The following is a 17,196-nucleotide window of genomic DNA, read 5'->3' as shown; positions in this document are numbered from 1 at the left end:
TGCCTGCCCACAGCATCTTTGACTAAGTAAACACTCGAGGTATTTTGGCACCCATTAAAAGCAAATCAGTACTATTCACGTTATAATGACTAACAGTCATTAAGCACCACTCGGCACAGTGGGAAGTGTTCTGTAATGCACATCCATGGAAAATTTTACAATCCTGGGTAAGCAGGAAAAAAACCTAAACAACAAACAGCTCCTGTCAGAGGCTGGGCTAAACCTTGTTAAATTTGCATTCCCCTTTCCCATTCTGGTTTACAACCCCCCTATGTTTTGTTCTTTATTGCTCGGAAATTTTTGATCAGACAAATGTTTTCCTGATAAAGCATTTGATAATGCACTTTTTGCTGGCCTTAATTGTTTCTGGGCTGCTTTTGTTAAGGGCCTCATAATAAGATCCCTTGTGTATCTACACAGCAAAGCCTAACCAGGAAAGACTGAGGTCCAAGCTGAGGACACTTCTCCCTTTAGGAAAGGCTGCTGAAGGGCAGCCCAAGTTTGGAACTTCCAAAAAAAAGAACAAAAAAAAAAAAAGCTTTACTTGCCAGATGAAAAATATCCAACATGTACTTGGCACCAAGGAGCAGCACGTCAGAGAAGCATAAGCTTTTCCTACACCTTCAGTACCTGCCATGGTACTGAGAACACACCTTTCAAAATAATCAGTCTTGATCAGTCTTGCCCTTGCATTCCCTCAGGGACCAGTTGCTGCATCCGAGCAGAGAACACAGCTTGGGGCATGGTTCTTGTAGAAACACCCCAACAGAGCATCACGGGAGTGTTGCTTTTGGTGCAGAGGAATCATGGTGAAAAGCACAAATGAACAAACATACATTGGGAACAGCCCACTTCCTTCACCAGCACCTTCCCCATAGAAAAGCAGAGATGAGGAGGCACAAAAGTCATTAAGAACCAAGAGTAATTAAAATACCAGTACTCTTGGACCCTGTGCAACCTTAAAGGTGCTGTCAAAACAATAAGAATAACACACCTAACTTGCTAAGTGTTTCTGGTTTTGAGGACGGAATATATTTTGTCTTCCAACAACTCAGGCATAGCCAGGCTGAGTTGTGCCTGTGTATCTCAGTTTGATGCTACTACAATGCCATTACTTCGGTCTTAATCCTTTTACAAGGCTTCCTAACACATCTTGCCTCTGCTCCAGTCCTCAGGGTTATTTTGCTCTGCACATACTCCTCCCAGAAAACGGGAACATAACTGGGAAGTCAAGAGAAGCTCAGGGATCTGAGCACTCCCCTGTACTAATTTAAAAAAAAAAGAAAATGACTCCACCAGACTACTGAAGCCTCGGGCCAGAAATGAAACATAACATGCAGAAAAGCTCCCGGTTTTCTCCCTCCCAAAGCTGTCAAACAACGGCAGCAAAGATGGTTTTTCTGGCTGTAGAGTAGGCCAGCCTTAGAAGCTATTCATAGAAGAGCAATTTTCAAAATTGGAGTCATCTGTACTGGGTGACAGTCAGCCACCAGTTATTGCCCAGAACAATGTTGCGCAGTGTTGCTCAGTACAGCCCTCCGCCAGCTTCTCAGACCGACACTTGTTATATTTGTTTCTGCCCTTCTCTATAGCAGAAGCTATAGAAAGATCCTTTTCTCTCTCCCTGCCTCATCCGCTCCCCCTCAAATATTTTTCTTACTTTCATTTAGTCTTGTGGTCTTTATGTAATATTTCTGGGGTTTCAGAGCTCTTCTAGTCCCTGTGCGTGGTTCACAAAATATCCCTGTAGCCTTTTCATGCAGAGCTGTGTTTGCAAATGGATGAATCACAAACCTCATACTTTTTTTTTTTGAGCAATAATTTCTGCTGAAAATCCAGAGAAGTTGCAGTTTAGCTGGAGAGTTTGGGGAAGAGAAACTTGAGGTCAAACTTCCACTGTCCCGACAAGGTTCAGAGGCAGTTGGGGGGGTTGGGGGCTGCGTGCGGAGGAGATGACAGGAGGGCTGACGTGCAGGGAAATGCTTGGCTCACAGGGCCCCTGCCTGTTTTCAGGTGCAGCTCCATTTTAAGATTAGAACTGCAGGGATTAAAAATAAGTTTTAAAACCCCCTGGTTCCAGTGCCTGCCAGAAGAAACTAACTGAATTCTCCTCTGCACTGGGAAGCGCTGCTCTGAGATCAACGCTACAGCTGCTCGAGGAGTTCATGGAAGTTACTGATCTGATGATGTCAAATTGCCCCAACACTGACTGCCTCTGACACGGCATGAATCGAGTGTTTGTTCCCAGCCCAGAGCTACCGACTTGCAGAGCAGTCGCGCAGCCAGCCCGCATGCCCTCCTCGGCAGGAAGAGTCGGCACAGTGGGGCGGGCAGAACCTCACGGCAGAGCCCGCACGGGCGGCCGGGCGAAGGCGGGAGCCAGGGCAGGCCGCCGGGGGGAAAGGCAGGGGAGACCAGGGTAAACCCTGCAGAGTGTTGCTGTTAAAAGATTTGCCCCTTCTCTGGGTGAGCTGGTGTGAGGATTGTAGGGAAGATGCTGAAGGAGGCGAGTCCAAGTCCTGGAGAGGGACCTCTGTTCCTGAGGGTGCCGCTCCGAGGGTGGCAAAGCCCCAGAGCTGGATTGCAGCACCGGTGGCCTCCCCCGCGCTGGCTTGTGCCCTTCCCACTCTGCCTGTGAACCAGACACAACCCTCCTCGCAACAAAGCGCGCTTGCTTCTCCGACAGAGCGCGAGCAGCGCTGCAGAGAGGCAGTTCCCAAGGGACCGGGATGCCAGCACCGCGTGGTTACGCTGAGCCACCCAGCTGCAGCAGGTGGAGACTCAGTCCTTATGGACACTCACATCCGCCCCACACAAAGGCCACGCAGATCCCACTGAAACAGCCCATCTTTCCAGGAAGCAGCTCGTGTGGAATATTTAGTGTAGAATAACAAGCAACTGAGCACATTTCTTACACATCTTACAGAACCATGCTGGCATTTTACCTTAATACATCCCAAACAGCACAGAATCCCCCACACTGGGTTCATACAGCCCCGAAAGCAAACCTGTATGTTTTAAAATATATTTTACACTCCACATATTTTTAACAAAATCCACACTCCTTAAAAACAGATTACCCTTCATCCAGACACCAAAATTCTGACAGAAGCTTCCACAAAAGGCCTAACGAAGCAATTCTTCACTCATCTCAAAGCAGCACAAGGCTTTAACAAGAGCCAGTCCAACAGCCATCTGTAAAGCAACTATTAAGAGGCTCTTCTCTCCACAAACCCAGCTGTTACCTCATTGTAACTTCAGATTCTTCAGGCGTTCTAACACCTGACTCTACTCCTATGTGCAACAAGACATGTTTAAGTAGCTACCACATCCTGATGGTATCTTAAAGAGTGTTTCATCCTTTAAACGAAAAATCTGCTTTTGCCTTAAGACTTGGAATTTAATGATACCCTGTGCTTTTGCCTGGCCACTGCGGTGCCGGACAGCCCTCTTGCAGGGATGCCACAGTGGGTCTGCAGCCCGCAGAGGACAGTGGCTTGGGGATAGCTGCTGAGACAGCCCCTCTCCCCCTGGAGCTTCAAGGATTGAAATTCTCTGTGAATTTATAAACTAATTTATAAACTAACAGAAACAATGCAGATAAGGGTCAAATGCTCTAGATTCCTTCTTCGTTCATTACTTTAAGTAATGATTTGCTGAAGACATCAAAACCAAGGCTGACACGCGCTGAGAAAGCTTCAACTTGGTTTTGTCATCTTACAAAGACAGTTTAAATCTACTTTTTAATAAGCATTTCTAATCCTCCAAGCTTCTTTAGCCTAATTCTCCCTGACCACGCAGTGGCTAGTCTCCAAGATTATATTTATTCCTTATCTGGCTGAAGAAGAGTTGTCAGGGAATGGCACATCAGACAATGAGGATTCTATGTCAGAGACACTCTGTGGCAGAGAAGTTCTTGAAGAGCACGAGATACAAAGGTCTAACTCTTACCTTGTACCGGGAAGCCCGAACTTTTTGTGGGGGGAGGTGTGTTCAGTTCCCTCAGCACAGAGGACATCCAGACATATGATAAAGTTGGGTGGGAGGGAGCAAACATGATACAGATAACAGGGAATATATTTATCTACCCACAAGTTGTTGGCTGATGTCCTCCTTTAGAAGCTCTCCATGTCCCTGCTTACCTCCTTCAGATGAAGGTCCATCCAGTGCGCAGGGCTTGGACCAGCTGAAGCTGTTGCTGAGGAACTTGCTGTGGATCTTGAGTGTAGTCAAGTCCCCTCTACTAAGATGCAAGCTTGGCAGCTGCAGCAGCTGCTCCAGAAGCTTCTCTTTTTTTTGAGTAAAGGTGGGAAGATATATTGTCATTCATACTGCCTGGATTATGCAGTTTGCCTGCTTCTTCCCACCCTTATTACCTCTACAGACTTCAATCTGCACTGCCAAAGACCAAGCACTGTCTGCTTAAGCATTAAATAAAGGAAAAAACACCATCATAATTAAGTTCTTCATAAATCTTGAAAAACCTGGTTAGGGGGGTGGGTGTAAACAATGCTCCTAGCAACCTCCATTTCCTTTTCTTTTCTTTTTTCTGTGTTTTTACCCAATTTTTGCAAGCCATATTTTACAATATTGGACATTAATAAAAACAAAGCTGCCATCTGTTTAATTTTCTTGTAGTAACAACCTTTGTAATCTAGGATTTGTTTGCTTGGCTTTGGTTTGCTTTTTTTAAAAATCAAAGCAATCTATTGTATCAGCAGTAGCACTGACAGCTTTTCTTTTTCAAAATATTCTTGGAAATACCAACAAACACATGCGTTCCCTTACCCAAGTACCTTTCTGATATTTGGAAGAGGAGCAAAACAAATCATTGCAACTGTGTTCAAGCCTCGGCATCCAAAACAGCCAATGGGAAAAGCAGGGCATCGGTTGTGAAGTAGCAAATTCCTGCCAGTTTGGTTCTTTTGTGATGTTCTACTTGAGGGAATGAACATTTTGTTACTTCTCCTGGTTATTTCTGGGTTTGTAGATTTCCTCCCTGTCGTGTAAACAATTGGCTTCCTTTGTAATGGAATACATGGACACCAAAAACGAAATGTAATGGACACAAGTAATGAAATGAATGCCTTATCTACATTCATAAGCCACAGAAACCTGTGCAGCTTCAGGGAGCCATGGGAGACACATGCGAAGCCGAAGATGTCTGAAAGCTGATCGCTTTCAGGTATTTATTCACGCAACTGGATTTTGCAGTAGCTTCCAGAATGGCTCTGCAGGTGGGCACATCAGAGAACAATTCCCCTGCTCACACCCCAACAGCTTTGGGTGAGAGATTCGGATTTAATTGCAAACTGAAAAGGAAAGCTGCATGCTCTGCACTTAAACACCACTTTGCACGGTAGGTATCCTAAGAAAAGGAAAGTCATCAAATGTTGATGAAAGAGCAGCACAGAGATCCCTGCTCCTTCCTCTCTCACTAACCTTCTGCTCCTAAGAGCATCAGATAAGTTCAACCAGACCGAAACAAAAGCAAAGCAAGTCTCTCTTCCAAGCGTGATACTCAGCAACCAACAGTCTTGAAACATCCCAAACCAGCAATCAGCTACAACAGTACAGTTTGAAAGATCAAATACCAACAAATTATGATAGTATCTTCCTCCCTCCACCTTTTGACTCCTGACTTCCCATGATTAATGGGGTTTTTAATGGTTTCAAACTACATCCCATGCCTCGAATCTAACCCATATATACCTCTGACATCCACACTCCATGCATTTGCCCACTAAATGCTTGCAGTGTGCCTGTGGGTACTTACCAGGTCTCTTGGGTACCAAGTTAGTTTGGAAATGCCGTGTACTGTGCTTGGGAATATGGGAGCATTGTATATCCTGCTTATCATCAAGAACAATTTCCAAAGGGGGGAGATGCAGGGGAATAAAAAAAACCCCAAGAAGCCTTTAAAAATCTGTGCCCCTGTGATTTTCAGCCCCTTGAAAAAGCAAGAGAGAGCAGAAAAGCACCCCTGGTGTGCAGTTAAGATAGTTACAAAGGAACTATTCTTACCCAGTTCCTCCGGTAAAATGAAGGGTGCTCTGACTGCATTTTTTTGGCCTTGCAAAGCTGACAGATACTGATGGATAATTTGGAACAGCCAAAAAAATCTTTGTTCTAAAAACACTGATTCACACATGTTACATCCAGATGTTTTACTGGTTCTTAATAGATATCAACTCTTTAAATCAATACACAGAAATGGCATTTTATAAGGTGAAGCGTGCACATGTGGGGGGAGAGAAGAGATGGGAGAGGAGCTCCATTAAGAGCAGCTTAAAAGGGAGGATTTACGCCCCCCAACACGGGCACTCTAAATACAAAAAAAGCCCAACACTTTGTTTCTGCCTAATCAAGTTTGAACATTAATAGCACCAAGATTCTTAATGAGCAATTAGGACCTTGCAGGCTGCTCTCTCCAGCAGGCACAGGAGCTCGTGTGTAAACACGCCAGTGCCGATCTCCCCACCACTCCCACCTCACAGCTGGGTCAGCAGCAGCCGCCCAGCCTGATGGAACCAGGTGGCCCCCAGCAGAAACATCCCCAGGACTTCTGACAGCTGGCCCTTCTTCTCTTCCACGTGCCTCCTCTGCTGGGGGTCAAGAAAGGAAGAAAACCTGAGGGGATTTTGAGGAGGTACCCCCACCCCATTTCAGGCTTGGGAAGTGTGATGCTGTGCAATTTGCAGAATTTCCAAGTCCCTTGAAATTGTTGCCCCAGTCTGATTCTCATCAGCTCCTGATGGATGACGTTTTAGGTACCAGCTATTCTGCCTTGCTGTCGCTGCGTGTAAAACCAACAGGGAAGGTTGTGATCCCTTTAGAAGGCAGCACTGTTTCATGCCAAGATGGAAGTTAAGCCTTTTAGCAGAGAGCTGTCCTAGCTGAAGAACACAAACTGTAATGCACACTGGATGTGACAAGCATTACCACAGACCGAAGTCCGAGCTGCTGACACGCTGCTGGAACCACTCGGTGACTGAGAGGCAGGTATGACAACGCAATAAAGGAAAGGATCTCCGAGGCAAGGAGGATCAGGCATTCCTCTGCACCTCTTGGCAATAGTGTAAAGACTTTGTCACCCATCCAGGTCAGGAAACTTCCAAAGTCAGCTTTAGACAGTTCACTGCTGAGAAGGTCCTCAGCCAAAATGCTGGCTGCTCTTCTAGTTGAGACTGGCGTAGTCTGGACACAAAGGCATTAGCATTACCAGCACCAGCCTTACCGTGGCTGACACCAGCTGAAAACACAGGACTTGTAAATGGAGTCCCATCCTCACTTATGGCACAAAGGCAGTCACAGAACACTGCAACTTCCATGGAAATTAAACTCCCCTTTCAGTCTCAGAAACATTGACCACACTACATAGAACACAATCACGCAGTTTCATTGGGCTTGTTTTTCCTCCACTGCTTTTGGGAATCCAAATAGGGCAGCACAAGCCCCCTTCCCACACCACAGATTCCCATCCCTGAAAAGCTTCAGGCTGTGCTGAAGCAGAGCTGGTAACAGCCTGCCCTGCGCCCCGGCTGCCAGCAGCCACCCAGCAGCGCCGCCTCTCCTCCTGCCACTGAGCTCTCGCAGGTGGGAATGCAAAGCCCAGGAGCAAGGTGTGGCACAGGAACAGAGGTCCCTCTGGGCTGATCAGCCAGCAGACACCAAGTTCTCCGGAGTTTCAGTCACTCACACGCAGGCAAAGACAACAGCTGCACTTGTAAAGACAGACTCTGGGGAAGGGAAGGAGCTACTAGAGAATCACACTCTTTAAAAGACCTTTATTTTGGTTGCACGGTTACAATTCCAAAGTCCACGTATGCTTACAGTTGGATTGTTCCCAGATAATATTCCATAGCTTGTCATGTAAACAGTGCATTCCCTACCAGCCTAGTGTACGAGAACCTCATAAAATACAGATTAAGTGGCTTTTTCATCCGTACACTTTCCAGATTAGTTCATCAAGATCAGTTAAAAAGGCAAACATATTAATTGGCAAAAAAGTGTTGTTACATTGTTTAATATATTAGTACAAAATGGCACAGAAGGAAAAAGGTCATTTTAAAGGCCATAAGAATCAGAATCACAGAATTGTAGGGGTTGGAAGGGACCTCGAGAGATCATCGGGTCCAACTCCCCATCTTAACCAGTTTGAATCAGTCCAACTTAATTTCAAATCCCACTGTTGAACTTGGAATTGAATTTATAATCTGCTTTTCCTCAGCTTTAAGAAAGACCTCACGTACAACTTGGGATCTGTTTGTGGAAACTGAATCACAGCAGTTTCAGAACAGCAATACTCAAGTGCAGTTAGGAAGTTGGGAATTTCTATTCTTCCCAGTAAATCTAAGAATTCACAGACTAGAGCTTATTTTCAGCTAGCCAAGCTCACTGATGCACACTTCAGATGCAAAGATACCAAAAGTGTGCACATAAAACACCATATTTCTTAATGCAAGGACTGGAACAAAAAAATCCACATAATTACACCATCCACCCTACCCACCTTTGCAGGAGGCTTCCAGGCATAACCATACTTGACCCTGGATACAGATATATATGAAGCATCTGAAAGACTTCAGGCAAACATAAGGCTTAATTCAAAGGTTTCAGTTTTAAAAGAGAGATCACACCAACTTCTGCAACCTACATTTTCTTTCTGAACCACCCATATCAAACGGGCAGGTGACTGGGATGGAAGGGAAAGAGACAGAAAGAAAGAAATTTCTAACTTAAGAATAAATTCCGAGTTGTGGATTTGTTGCCTCAAGCAACAACTCAGGAGCCTGTTTTGGCAGCAACATTTAGCAATATCCTAAAAGATAATTACCTGCCCCTTCAAAACAAATTATCAGGATTTTGATTACACACACACCCCCCTCCCCAAACATTAAGAGGTTTTCATGTTTAAGTTAATGGAACAGTTCATGATGCTGACTTTGTTTCCTACTAAGAAAGCACTCCCATCCAACAGGGCAGGCAGTTATACTTAGGGTAGTACTGAGCACGTTACTTCTCACGTTAAAACAAAAAAATCTTATTAAAAAAATAAGTGTGAAGAAGTACAGAACCATTATCTTACTCAGCTTCACAATAAGCAAACCATGACTAGGAATATCCTTTCATAATTTAAGTACCAACCGCAACGCTTTCTCCAGGGGCTTATTTTAGAGAGGCCCACAGGATGATCACAAGCAGCAACACTCCCACAGCAAGTACCACCATGAGGATGCACATCTTCTTTCGGGACTTTTGCTGCCAACAGACAAAAAAAACCCAACAAACCAAACAAGTTGATTGAAAACTGCACCACCACATCAGAAGACTAATCAAATGCTTTTATAGTCCTATTGCTTGTGCAATCTAACTAAATTGTGTCCTTACTAACAACAAGTCATGTAAAGTTGTTTAAAAAAAAAAAAAAGCTAATTTATCCATGACTTACAGCTATATTATTCAACAGAATTATTTCAGTGGTATTTTCTGGCATACATAATAAACTAATGAAAGAGAATGCAGTAATGTAATGAATGGATGCAGTTAGAACACTGGGGGAAAGAAAATGTGAAAGGGCTGGTGATCATGTACAAAGGAATATGGTCAATCAATCTGCACGAAGAGAAGGGGGCAAAGGACTGCAATTTTAGGCTTCTGGAAGATTGATTGACTTGGCATCTGCTTGCATGGTTATTTTAAAAGTTTGTTTTGTGAAGTTGCTTCAGTAAAATTTGCTCTTAAAAAGAGAGACCTGACTAGAGACCCAGGTATACAGATGTCACTGTACAGATGTCAGGGCAGACAGATGTAACAGGTGCCAAAACTGAAATAAGTCTGCTGGAAGTGGAAAAGGTTTTTCAGCATCTTGGAGCAAGAATGAGTTTTCAAGCACAGGAAAGTGCAAATCTGAAGCAAACTACACAACCCTTCCAAACACAGGCAAACTCGGCTGAGTGTTTGGTCTCTGCTGCAAGACCTACCAAACAGAAGCCTGTCAAAAGTCTCAACAACCTTCCTTTGAGATCAGAAGATATTAATCCTTTCCTCCTTGAGATGAGAAACTTTGTGCTTTACTTCAAATTTCAACCAGAAAACTAACAACTGCTACTGAAAATTCTGGCTGCTACTGTTGTTTTTTCTCCTAAATTTTGTCAGCATCAAAACAGGAACCAGCAATCATAATTAACATGCCAATTAGTGCCACCTAGAACACAGTTCAAGGATGCATCCACCCCTTTCCCTCTCCCACTTCTGAAGTCAGCAGGCAATCCTTCAGACATTTAGTCATTGATTTACTGTGCTGGTTACTAATAACACACATAAGATGACTTTTTTTAAAAATAAAAAGTCTAAGTATAACTCTGACTTAAGGGGGAATATTTATTACTAGCGAGATTATTTCTAGTAAGTTCCAAAAATGTTATAAAGAAGTGGCATTAAAAGTATTTTAAAAGGCTCTTATAAACAAATTTACAGTTTGAAATATGTTTTAACATCAGGGTAGCAACTAACAGAAGCTGGAAATACACAGCCTCAGGAAGATTTCAGAGAGCAAAAATCAGTTTAATTGGCAGCACCTCCAGAAGACTTCCCTACTCCTCCAGTGATCCTTAGTGGCTTGCTCTCCATCCACAGGAGCCTTTTACTTCTTAAGCTGTAGGAGGAGAAGTTTGTTTGTCTGTTTGTTTTGGTTTTAAATGTGTAACACCGGGTGCTCTGAAAAAGCCTGGCTAATTTTACAGGAAACCCAAAGCTATCAGAGGTCACTGACTTTTGTTTTATTGTGACCTAGAAATACCCTGGTAGTCTAACAGAATAAGTAAGCCTCCAAGCCTTAAGGAAATTGCTAAGCAAAATCTGAACTTAAAAAGAAAGTGGAAGGCAGGACTACTGAGAAAGGACTGTTACACACAGCTGGCAGTCTGCACTGACATTACCTGGTAGTTTGCAGCTCTGGACAGTTGCTGGTTTGCTTGTTGCACATGTACATCTGCATTTTCCACGTTGGCTTCAATGCTATCTTTATTTTGAAAGACAAGATTTCAAATTTTGATTAGTTATAACCCAGGCAAAGTTTTAGAATACTGAAATACACTTGAGATCACACATAATAGCTGCTGCCCAATTGCTGGTGCCTTCATCAGTACCCAAAGTTTTACACCTTGCAAAACGAAGTCTGACCCAGCCGAGAAGTCTGAGCTTGTTTCTGAATCACCCAGGCAGTGAGTGGCTGACTTCACATCAGGAACAGTGCCCTGCTTCTAGAGCTGAACCTTAACCAAGATAGAAACTTTGAGTACGTTTACTTTTTTCTTTCCTTTTATTTTTGGGGGTTTGTTTTGGATTTTTGTTTGTTTGTTGTGGTTGCTTTTTTTACTTTCACTTGTCCTCCAGCTTGCTACTGACTAACTTCTGGCTCAGACTTTAAAAAAAGTCCTAAGGCCTATGAAATCAGAAGAAACAGACACACAAAACACCCCAAGAGGCACAGCTCTAGTTTGGTATTCTAGCATACTGACACAGATTAATTTTTTTCTTCCTGTAAAAATAAGAACACATTATGGCTAAGGCAATAAATAGAAAAAGCCCTGCAAATGTAGGCTGGACAGGCAAGAGCATGGCTTAGCAGCAGACTCAGAAAATCTCTTTTCCAATTACATTTCCTTAAAAGAATAAATCAGTTTGCATGGAGTGTAAAGCAGGAACCTTTGCTGAATCTGCACATTTGTAACACTAGTCAGTAGAGTACAACTCCCCATATGAACTCCAATTTTATGTACAAACAGTTCAAAAAACTACTTTACAGGACATTTTATATACAATTAAGACTATATAATGTCTTCAACTACATTTTAAACACATTATCTTAATGTATTCCCAGTCTCCTCAGCCAGTCTACCCCTTATCAGGTAGCACCTGATTTGCTTGAGCATTGATATTCTCGTTAGAGGAGTTCTTCTAGAAAAAGAAAGTTCTACAATGCTGACCCCCAGAGAAACACTATCAAAATGCTTCAGACTTACCTATCACATCACCTTGTTCATGAATCATCATTCCTAAATCTTTAAAAATTTCATTGATGTCCATAATATCTGCCTGCAAGAAAACAATCATCTCATGAATTAACACACTCTAGCATGTCTGTACATTTAGATACAAATACTGCTCCTCCTCAGTCTGCATCCATGACTCTTTACTAACCTTAATATATTTATTTGGAAATCATAATCTAACTGAATATGGGTATGTGCACAAAGTACACTTCAAATCACAAACAGCATCCCTCATTGCTGAGGGCTTGTCTACACACTTACTTGAATTAGTTTAACTGAAGGGAAAGGCTCATTCCAATTTTGCTTAAAAGCTACCCATTGAAGCCAAATTAATAAAAGCAGGTGCAGACAGTATATTGTAGTAGGTTTTGTATGCCTGTTAAATCAAACACCCCCAGATTTCATAAGCAGCACACTTTACAGAAATTACTTCTATAATACGAACAGGGTATCTCACCTCTGTTACTTTATCCCATTATCATCTCATGGTGATGAAATGATAGATGACAGGTTACCACTGTGCATATGGTCTCTTCTTAACTAAAGTTTAGTTCACTGTATGCGAACGTGTGGGTGGCAAGGGAGAAATTACTGAAAAATTAATATAGGATAGATTTTGCCACGTGTATCAGCAAGACTTCCTGACAAACTCTAGTTCTGGCATCTCTCTTGCTGATGGCAGAGACGTGGATTTCAGACTAGCTGGAAAATATAATTTTGTCTTCACCAAAGTCTCTTCACATCAGTATTTCATCACCTGACACTTTTTTGTGTGTAGTTTCTATCTTGCTTTAAATTTTTTGACCTTCTGATCAGCTCTTAACTACAAAAGTTTGAATGAAACAGAGTACCTGTATTTTTAGAAGCATTCAGAATGAACACTTACAAAATTCAGATGTTTAACAATATATAGTAAACACCTGCAAGGAAAGGCATAATTTTGCTTCACTTATAGTCAATATTAAAAAATCGATATGATGACTGTGTTGGGAAAAAGCAGTATGTATTTTTTCTTGCAGTCACATGAGCATTCTCTTATTCTATAACTCAGCCACTGAAGTTAAACAGGGTGTCAGATGATGGCTTTCATCCAGTAGATTTCTAATGCCCATTTCACATCTAGTGGCAATATTTGTAGCATTGAAGGAAAAAACCCACACCCACAAACAAACCCTAACCCTCAAGATTGATGTTTGCAATTACTGCTCATGCCACTACTCAATGTTTTTTCTTTGGAAATGTTAAAAAGTGTGTTCTGCTGTAAAACCACCTGTACTTACCTCAAGCTGCCTGATGGAAGATTCTCTCTCCTCAATAAGACGGAGGTCATCTTCTGTAATTTCATCATCTTGCACTTGTGCCTGGGGCTGACTACCAAGCAAAAAAAATAACCCCAGAATTGAACAGGTGTGGTGAGAAATAACTCAGAAGAATAAAATGAGGGTCAAGCACATGGCATTGAGCTGGCTGACTGGAAATTCCAAGTATGAATACAAAGGCAGTTTCTTCTGAGTTATAAACTGCACAGTTTATACCCACCTGAGGCAAAAGCAAACTAGCCAACAAAACAGAACCTGAGACTGAGCAGCTCTCAGAGCATGAAAGTCATGGAAGATCCCAGTAAACACTGGACCCTTATAACATCTTAAGTTTTACTCTATTCGCGGATTGGACTCTGCTTACCTAAATTTGGGCTTCAGGAATCCCAAATACAGACTTAGGGCAGCTTAAGGAGATGATCAAAGCATAGGGAAAAAAAAAGGGAGATGTGCAAACTGCTACTTTTCCTTCCCACCTATCCCAACAAAGCCTCTCCTCAGCACTTGGAAGAAAGCCTAAATGAACAACCTATTCCCAATTCCCTCCAGAAAAAGGCAACTGATCAGAAAAAAAAGTGTAATAAAACCATAATAACAACACCATCATCATCATCAGTGGCTGGCTTCCCTACAGGCTATTTATTATTCTGACCTAGGTTAAGATTTATTATCAAATTCAGCCTACCTGTCCCAAGAGACAAGTGTTCCTTCTTTGTAGTTATCTTCAGGAGCACCACCCTACATCACCAGTGTATATAAAACATAAATAGAAGATTAGGGCTCTGAAAGAAGCACTGTCAGCATTTCTGTATGTCAATCTCACAGCGTTTACATTGTCAAGTTCAAACTGAAACATGATTTAACACATTCTCGTCCTGATTCTCCTTTATGCATGTGTAAAGCTGGAACACAAGCAAAAACATTCAACTCTGTAACTGCCTGATAAAATTTACAAGTACAGCAATGTGTATGTGACACAGTGAAGAAGCAACACTGATATGCTAACAAGGAAAAGCTCAACATCTCTAGCTCCTCAGCACTTCTCTGCTTACATTCTGCATGGAAATCTGGAAAGTCTTTCTTCCCTGTAGGAAAAAAATACATGTTGACATCCAAAGGTCCAGCAAAAGCATTTCAAAATCTACTAAAAATTGCTTTTGCAAGATTACAGGATGAACCCTGGGGCAGTTCCTGCATCTGTGTGACAAAGGCAAGTTAAAAATCACAGTTCTTGTGGGGAGCTAAAACTTAATCCAGTCTTTATTATAAAACAAACTGTGCAATTCAGCTATACATAAAAGTGAGCAAAGACAGCTTATAGCTATATACTTATAATCACACAGCACACATTCTGCAGCATTTGGAGTCATATATGAACTTTTGTAAATAATACTGCGGAGGCATGCATGAATTCCAACACCACCACCACTACTGTCAACAGAGTGCAATGGCACATTTCTCAATACTTACAGATACCCTTGAGCTGGCTCGTACTCTGGCTACAAAGTCTTTTTCTTTCTCTGCAGCTTGCCTTTGGAGTCTCTGGAAGTTTGTTAGTGCTGTGGTGAACTCCCCCACAAGACGGTCTTTCTGTATTTTCCTCTGACGCTACAGGAGAAAAGGTTTTACCAAGTCAAATGAGTTCTGGGTTTTCAAGGCTCTGCCATTTCCAGGCTGCTCAAGGCTAAGGCACACACTCATTCTCTTTCTAAATAGTTCTGAGGGAAGGCTGTCTACTAAACCATTTGCAACTGTGTGGACAAACCTTCCTTCCCTCCAGGATCACGTAACTCTGCACAATTCAGGGAAGAAACCAATGTATTTATTCTCATTAAACAGCAGGAAATGAGAAATGAGCAGGGGCAAGAAAGCTTCTACCTTCCTTATCATCTGTGGAGTATACAACCTCCTGCTTAAATATTTTGATATCATGAATGCTAAAATATGTAAAGGTGACTGAGTTGGGGGGGAATGGTGCACAAAAGAAAGAACAGGGCACTTCACATGCAATTTACATACACGCTGGAAATATGCATTGAACAGCACCCAGAAGTGGGCTCACATCCTTCCATGAATGCTTAAGAACTGCTACAAAAACACCTGTTCTTAACTTTCTGCTTTTTTATTTAAAAAAAAAAAAACCTCAGAGACGTAGGGGAGGCAAGAGGAAAATGGGGCTCTCAGTATAGTCTCCCTAAATGTATGCATTACATCAACCTTCCCTTCCGAATTTCTGAGAGGTTATAATTAGCCATTTATCAATCTGCTACTCATGCATCTCATTGGGAGGCAGCTTTGATGAAGATGTTCATGATAAAAGGAGTAAAATTAAACAGTAAAACATCTCACTGCCAAGACCAAGTTTTAAGACCTCTATTGGAAGTTTACAACTTGATAGGATAAGCACACCTATATCATGGCCAGCCACTTGAATTCTGTGTTTCAGGACAATTAACTTCCCTGAAGTCTCCTTGGTAACCAACAACAGACCAGACAATTTTATTGAGTGCAGATAACCTGAACCCACACTTCCTGGGATCCTCTTGCTCTTCCTTTATTTAAGTCACAGATTTCACTAGGATAAGAAACCACAGGATGGCAGACAGGAGTGTGCTAATGACAACAACCACTTCACATGTCACTTCCTGATGAGATTTTACACAGACCTGGGAAAGCAGTTTAAAGACTGCACAAGTTGTTTTAGTAACAGGTCCTGTACATTCCTCTTTACAAAAGTAAAAGCCTGTGGACAAGACACAAGCATATATGCTTATCTGAGTGATTTAGAACAGACCTAGTGCATTATTGGACAGATCGGCCCCTGCCTGGCAAGCAATTTTGGCACACAATTCCTTGACCCTGGAAGCAGTCGGATTGCCTGTGGAGTCAGATGTAGCATCACTGCAAATGATTACAAAGTGCCTGGCTACTTGCAGTCACAGGCACAGTGCACTGCCTTGTTCCCTACCATTTGAGTCAAACTACCTCGTTCCTGACACAGGAAACCAACTTCGAAACAAGCCTGGGCTGCAACAACATATTGTGACGTTGTACCTGTCCCTGTTGTGCAACTGTGTTAAGTAAACAGTGCTTTGAAAGCCTGGTGAGGAGCACAAAAATAGGCACACAAAACTGAAGTCACCCAAGTACTCTACATAACCATCAAACACAGCATGCTCTTTGGTTTTTTACCTGTTCACTTGTTGCAGGCAAGGATCCAAACTCTTTAATGTATTTGTCAGTTTCTTTGGCAAGCTGGTTGGTGTACTGCTGCTTCTGTTGTCTGAAACCAAATGCAAAGTTTTATTAGAGACCACTGCGTTCCTTCACATTCCACTGATTCTCAGAACAGCAGCTTGGCTAAAGTGCATAAGCCCTCTTATTCTACTCTTCACTCTAAAGACACGAGACCACGAACTCCAGGCAGGACAGATGCTGAAGGGTTGTGTGCTTCTCACAGCATCTCATTACTCACCTTTTTTATTTTCTTTTATTTTTTAAACTTTCTTCTATTTTCCTAGGATGCAGCAATAGGTTTCTACTTATTGTGAGCACCTATACGTTTCCAATAGTTCAATTCCTGATAGTTCCTGGGAAGCTCATCCAAAGACATCTATGTTCTCCCGTGATACAATGGTTGTGAACTTAGCTGAAAACTTTATTATTTATTAATAGCTTTAACAGTGCTTAAAAAAAGTCTCCTCAGTAGCATTACTATTTTGGGTCTTTTGTCTCTCTGCCTCTGATACTATCACATACTCTTTTACCAACTTTCATGCTTCTTTCCCCATAGCGACTCCAATTCTTTACCTGCTTTTGTA

General features: G+C 42.3%; 1 protein-coding gene across 1 annotated transcript in view; it reads right to left on the bottom strand.

Annotated features, from left to right (window-relative positions):
* Positions 1 to 7,772: 7,772 nt before the first annotated feature.
* Positions 7,773 to 17,196, bottom strand: part of STX7 (syntaxin 7) — a 34,643-nt gene continuing 25,219 nt past the window's right edge. The window contains exons 4-10 of the mRNA XM_084260998.1: positions 16,568 to 16,658; positions 14,846 to 14,983; positions 14,061 to 14,113; positions 13,337 to 13,427; positions 12,027 to 12,099; positions 10,941 to 11,023; positions 7,773 to 9,261 (exon numbers count right to left, since the gene is read on the bottom strand). Coding sequence (XP_084117124.1) covers positions 9,169 to 9,261; positions 10,941 to 11,023; positions 12,027 to 12,099; positions 13,337 to 13,427; positions 14,061 to 14,113; positions 14,846 to 14,983; positions 16,568 to 16,658 — 622 coding nt within the window. The 3' untranslated portion in view covers positions 7,773 to 9,168. The remainder of the gene's footprint in view (positions 9,262 to 10,940; positions 11,024 to 12,026; positions 12,100 to 13,336; positions 13,428 to 14,060; positions 14,114 to 14,845; positions 14,984 to 16,567; positions 16,659 to 17,196) is intronic.

The sequence above is a fragment of the Gallinula chloropus genome (genome assembly GCF_964237585.1).
Source record: "Gallinula chloropus genome assembly, chromosome: 3".
In the NCBI taxonomy this organism is placed as follows: domain Eukaryota; kingdom Metazoa; phylum Chordata; class Aves; order Gruiformes; family Rallidae; genus Gallinula; species Gallinula chloropus.
The sequence above is the reverse complement of the archived record's forward strand: the minus strand, read 5'-3'. Positions and strand labels throughout refer to the sequence as shown.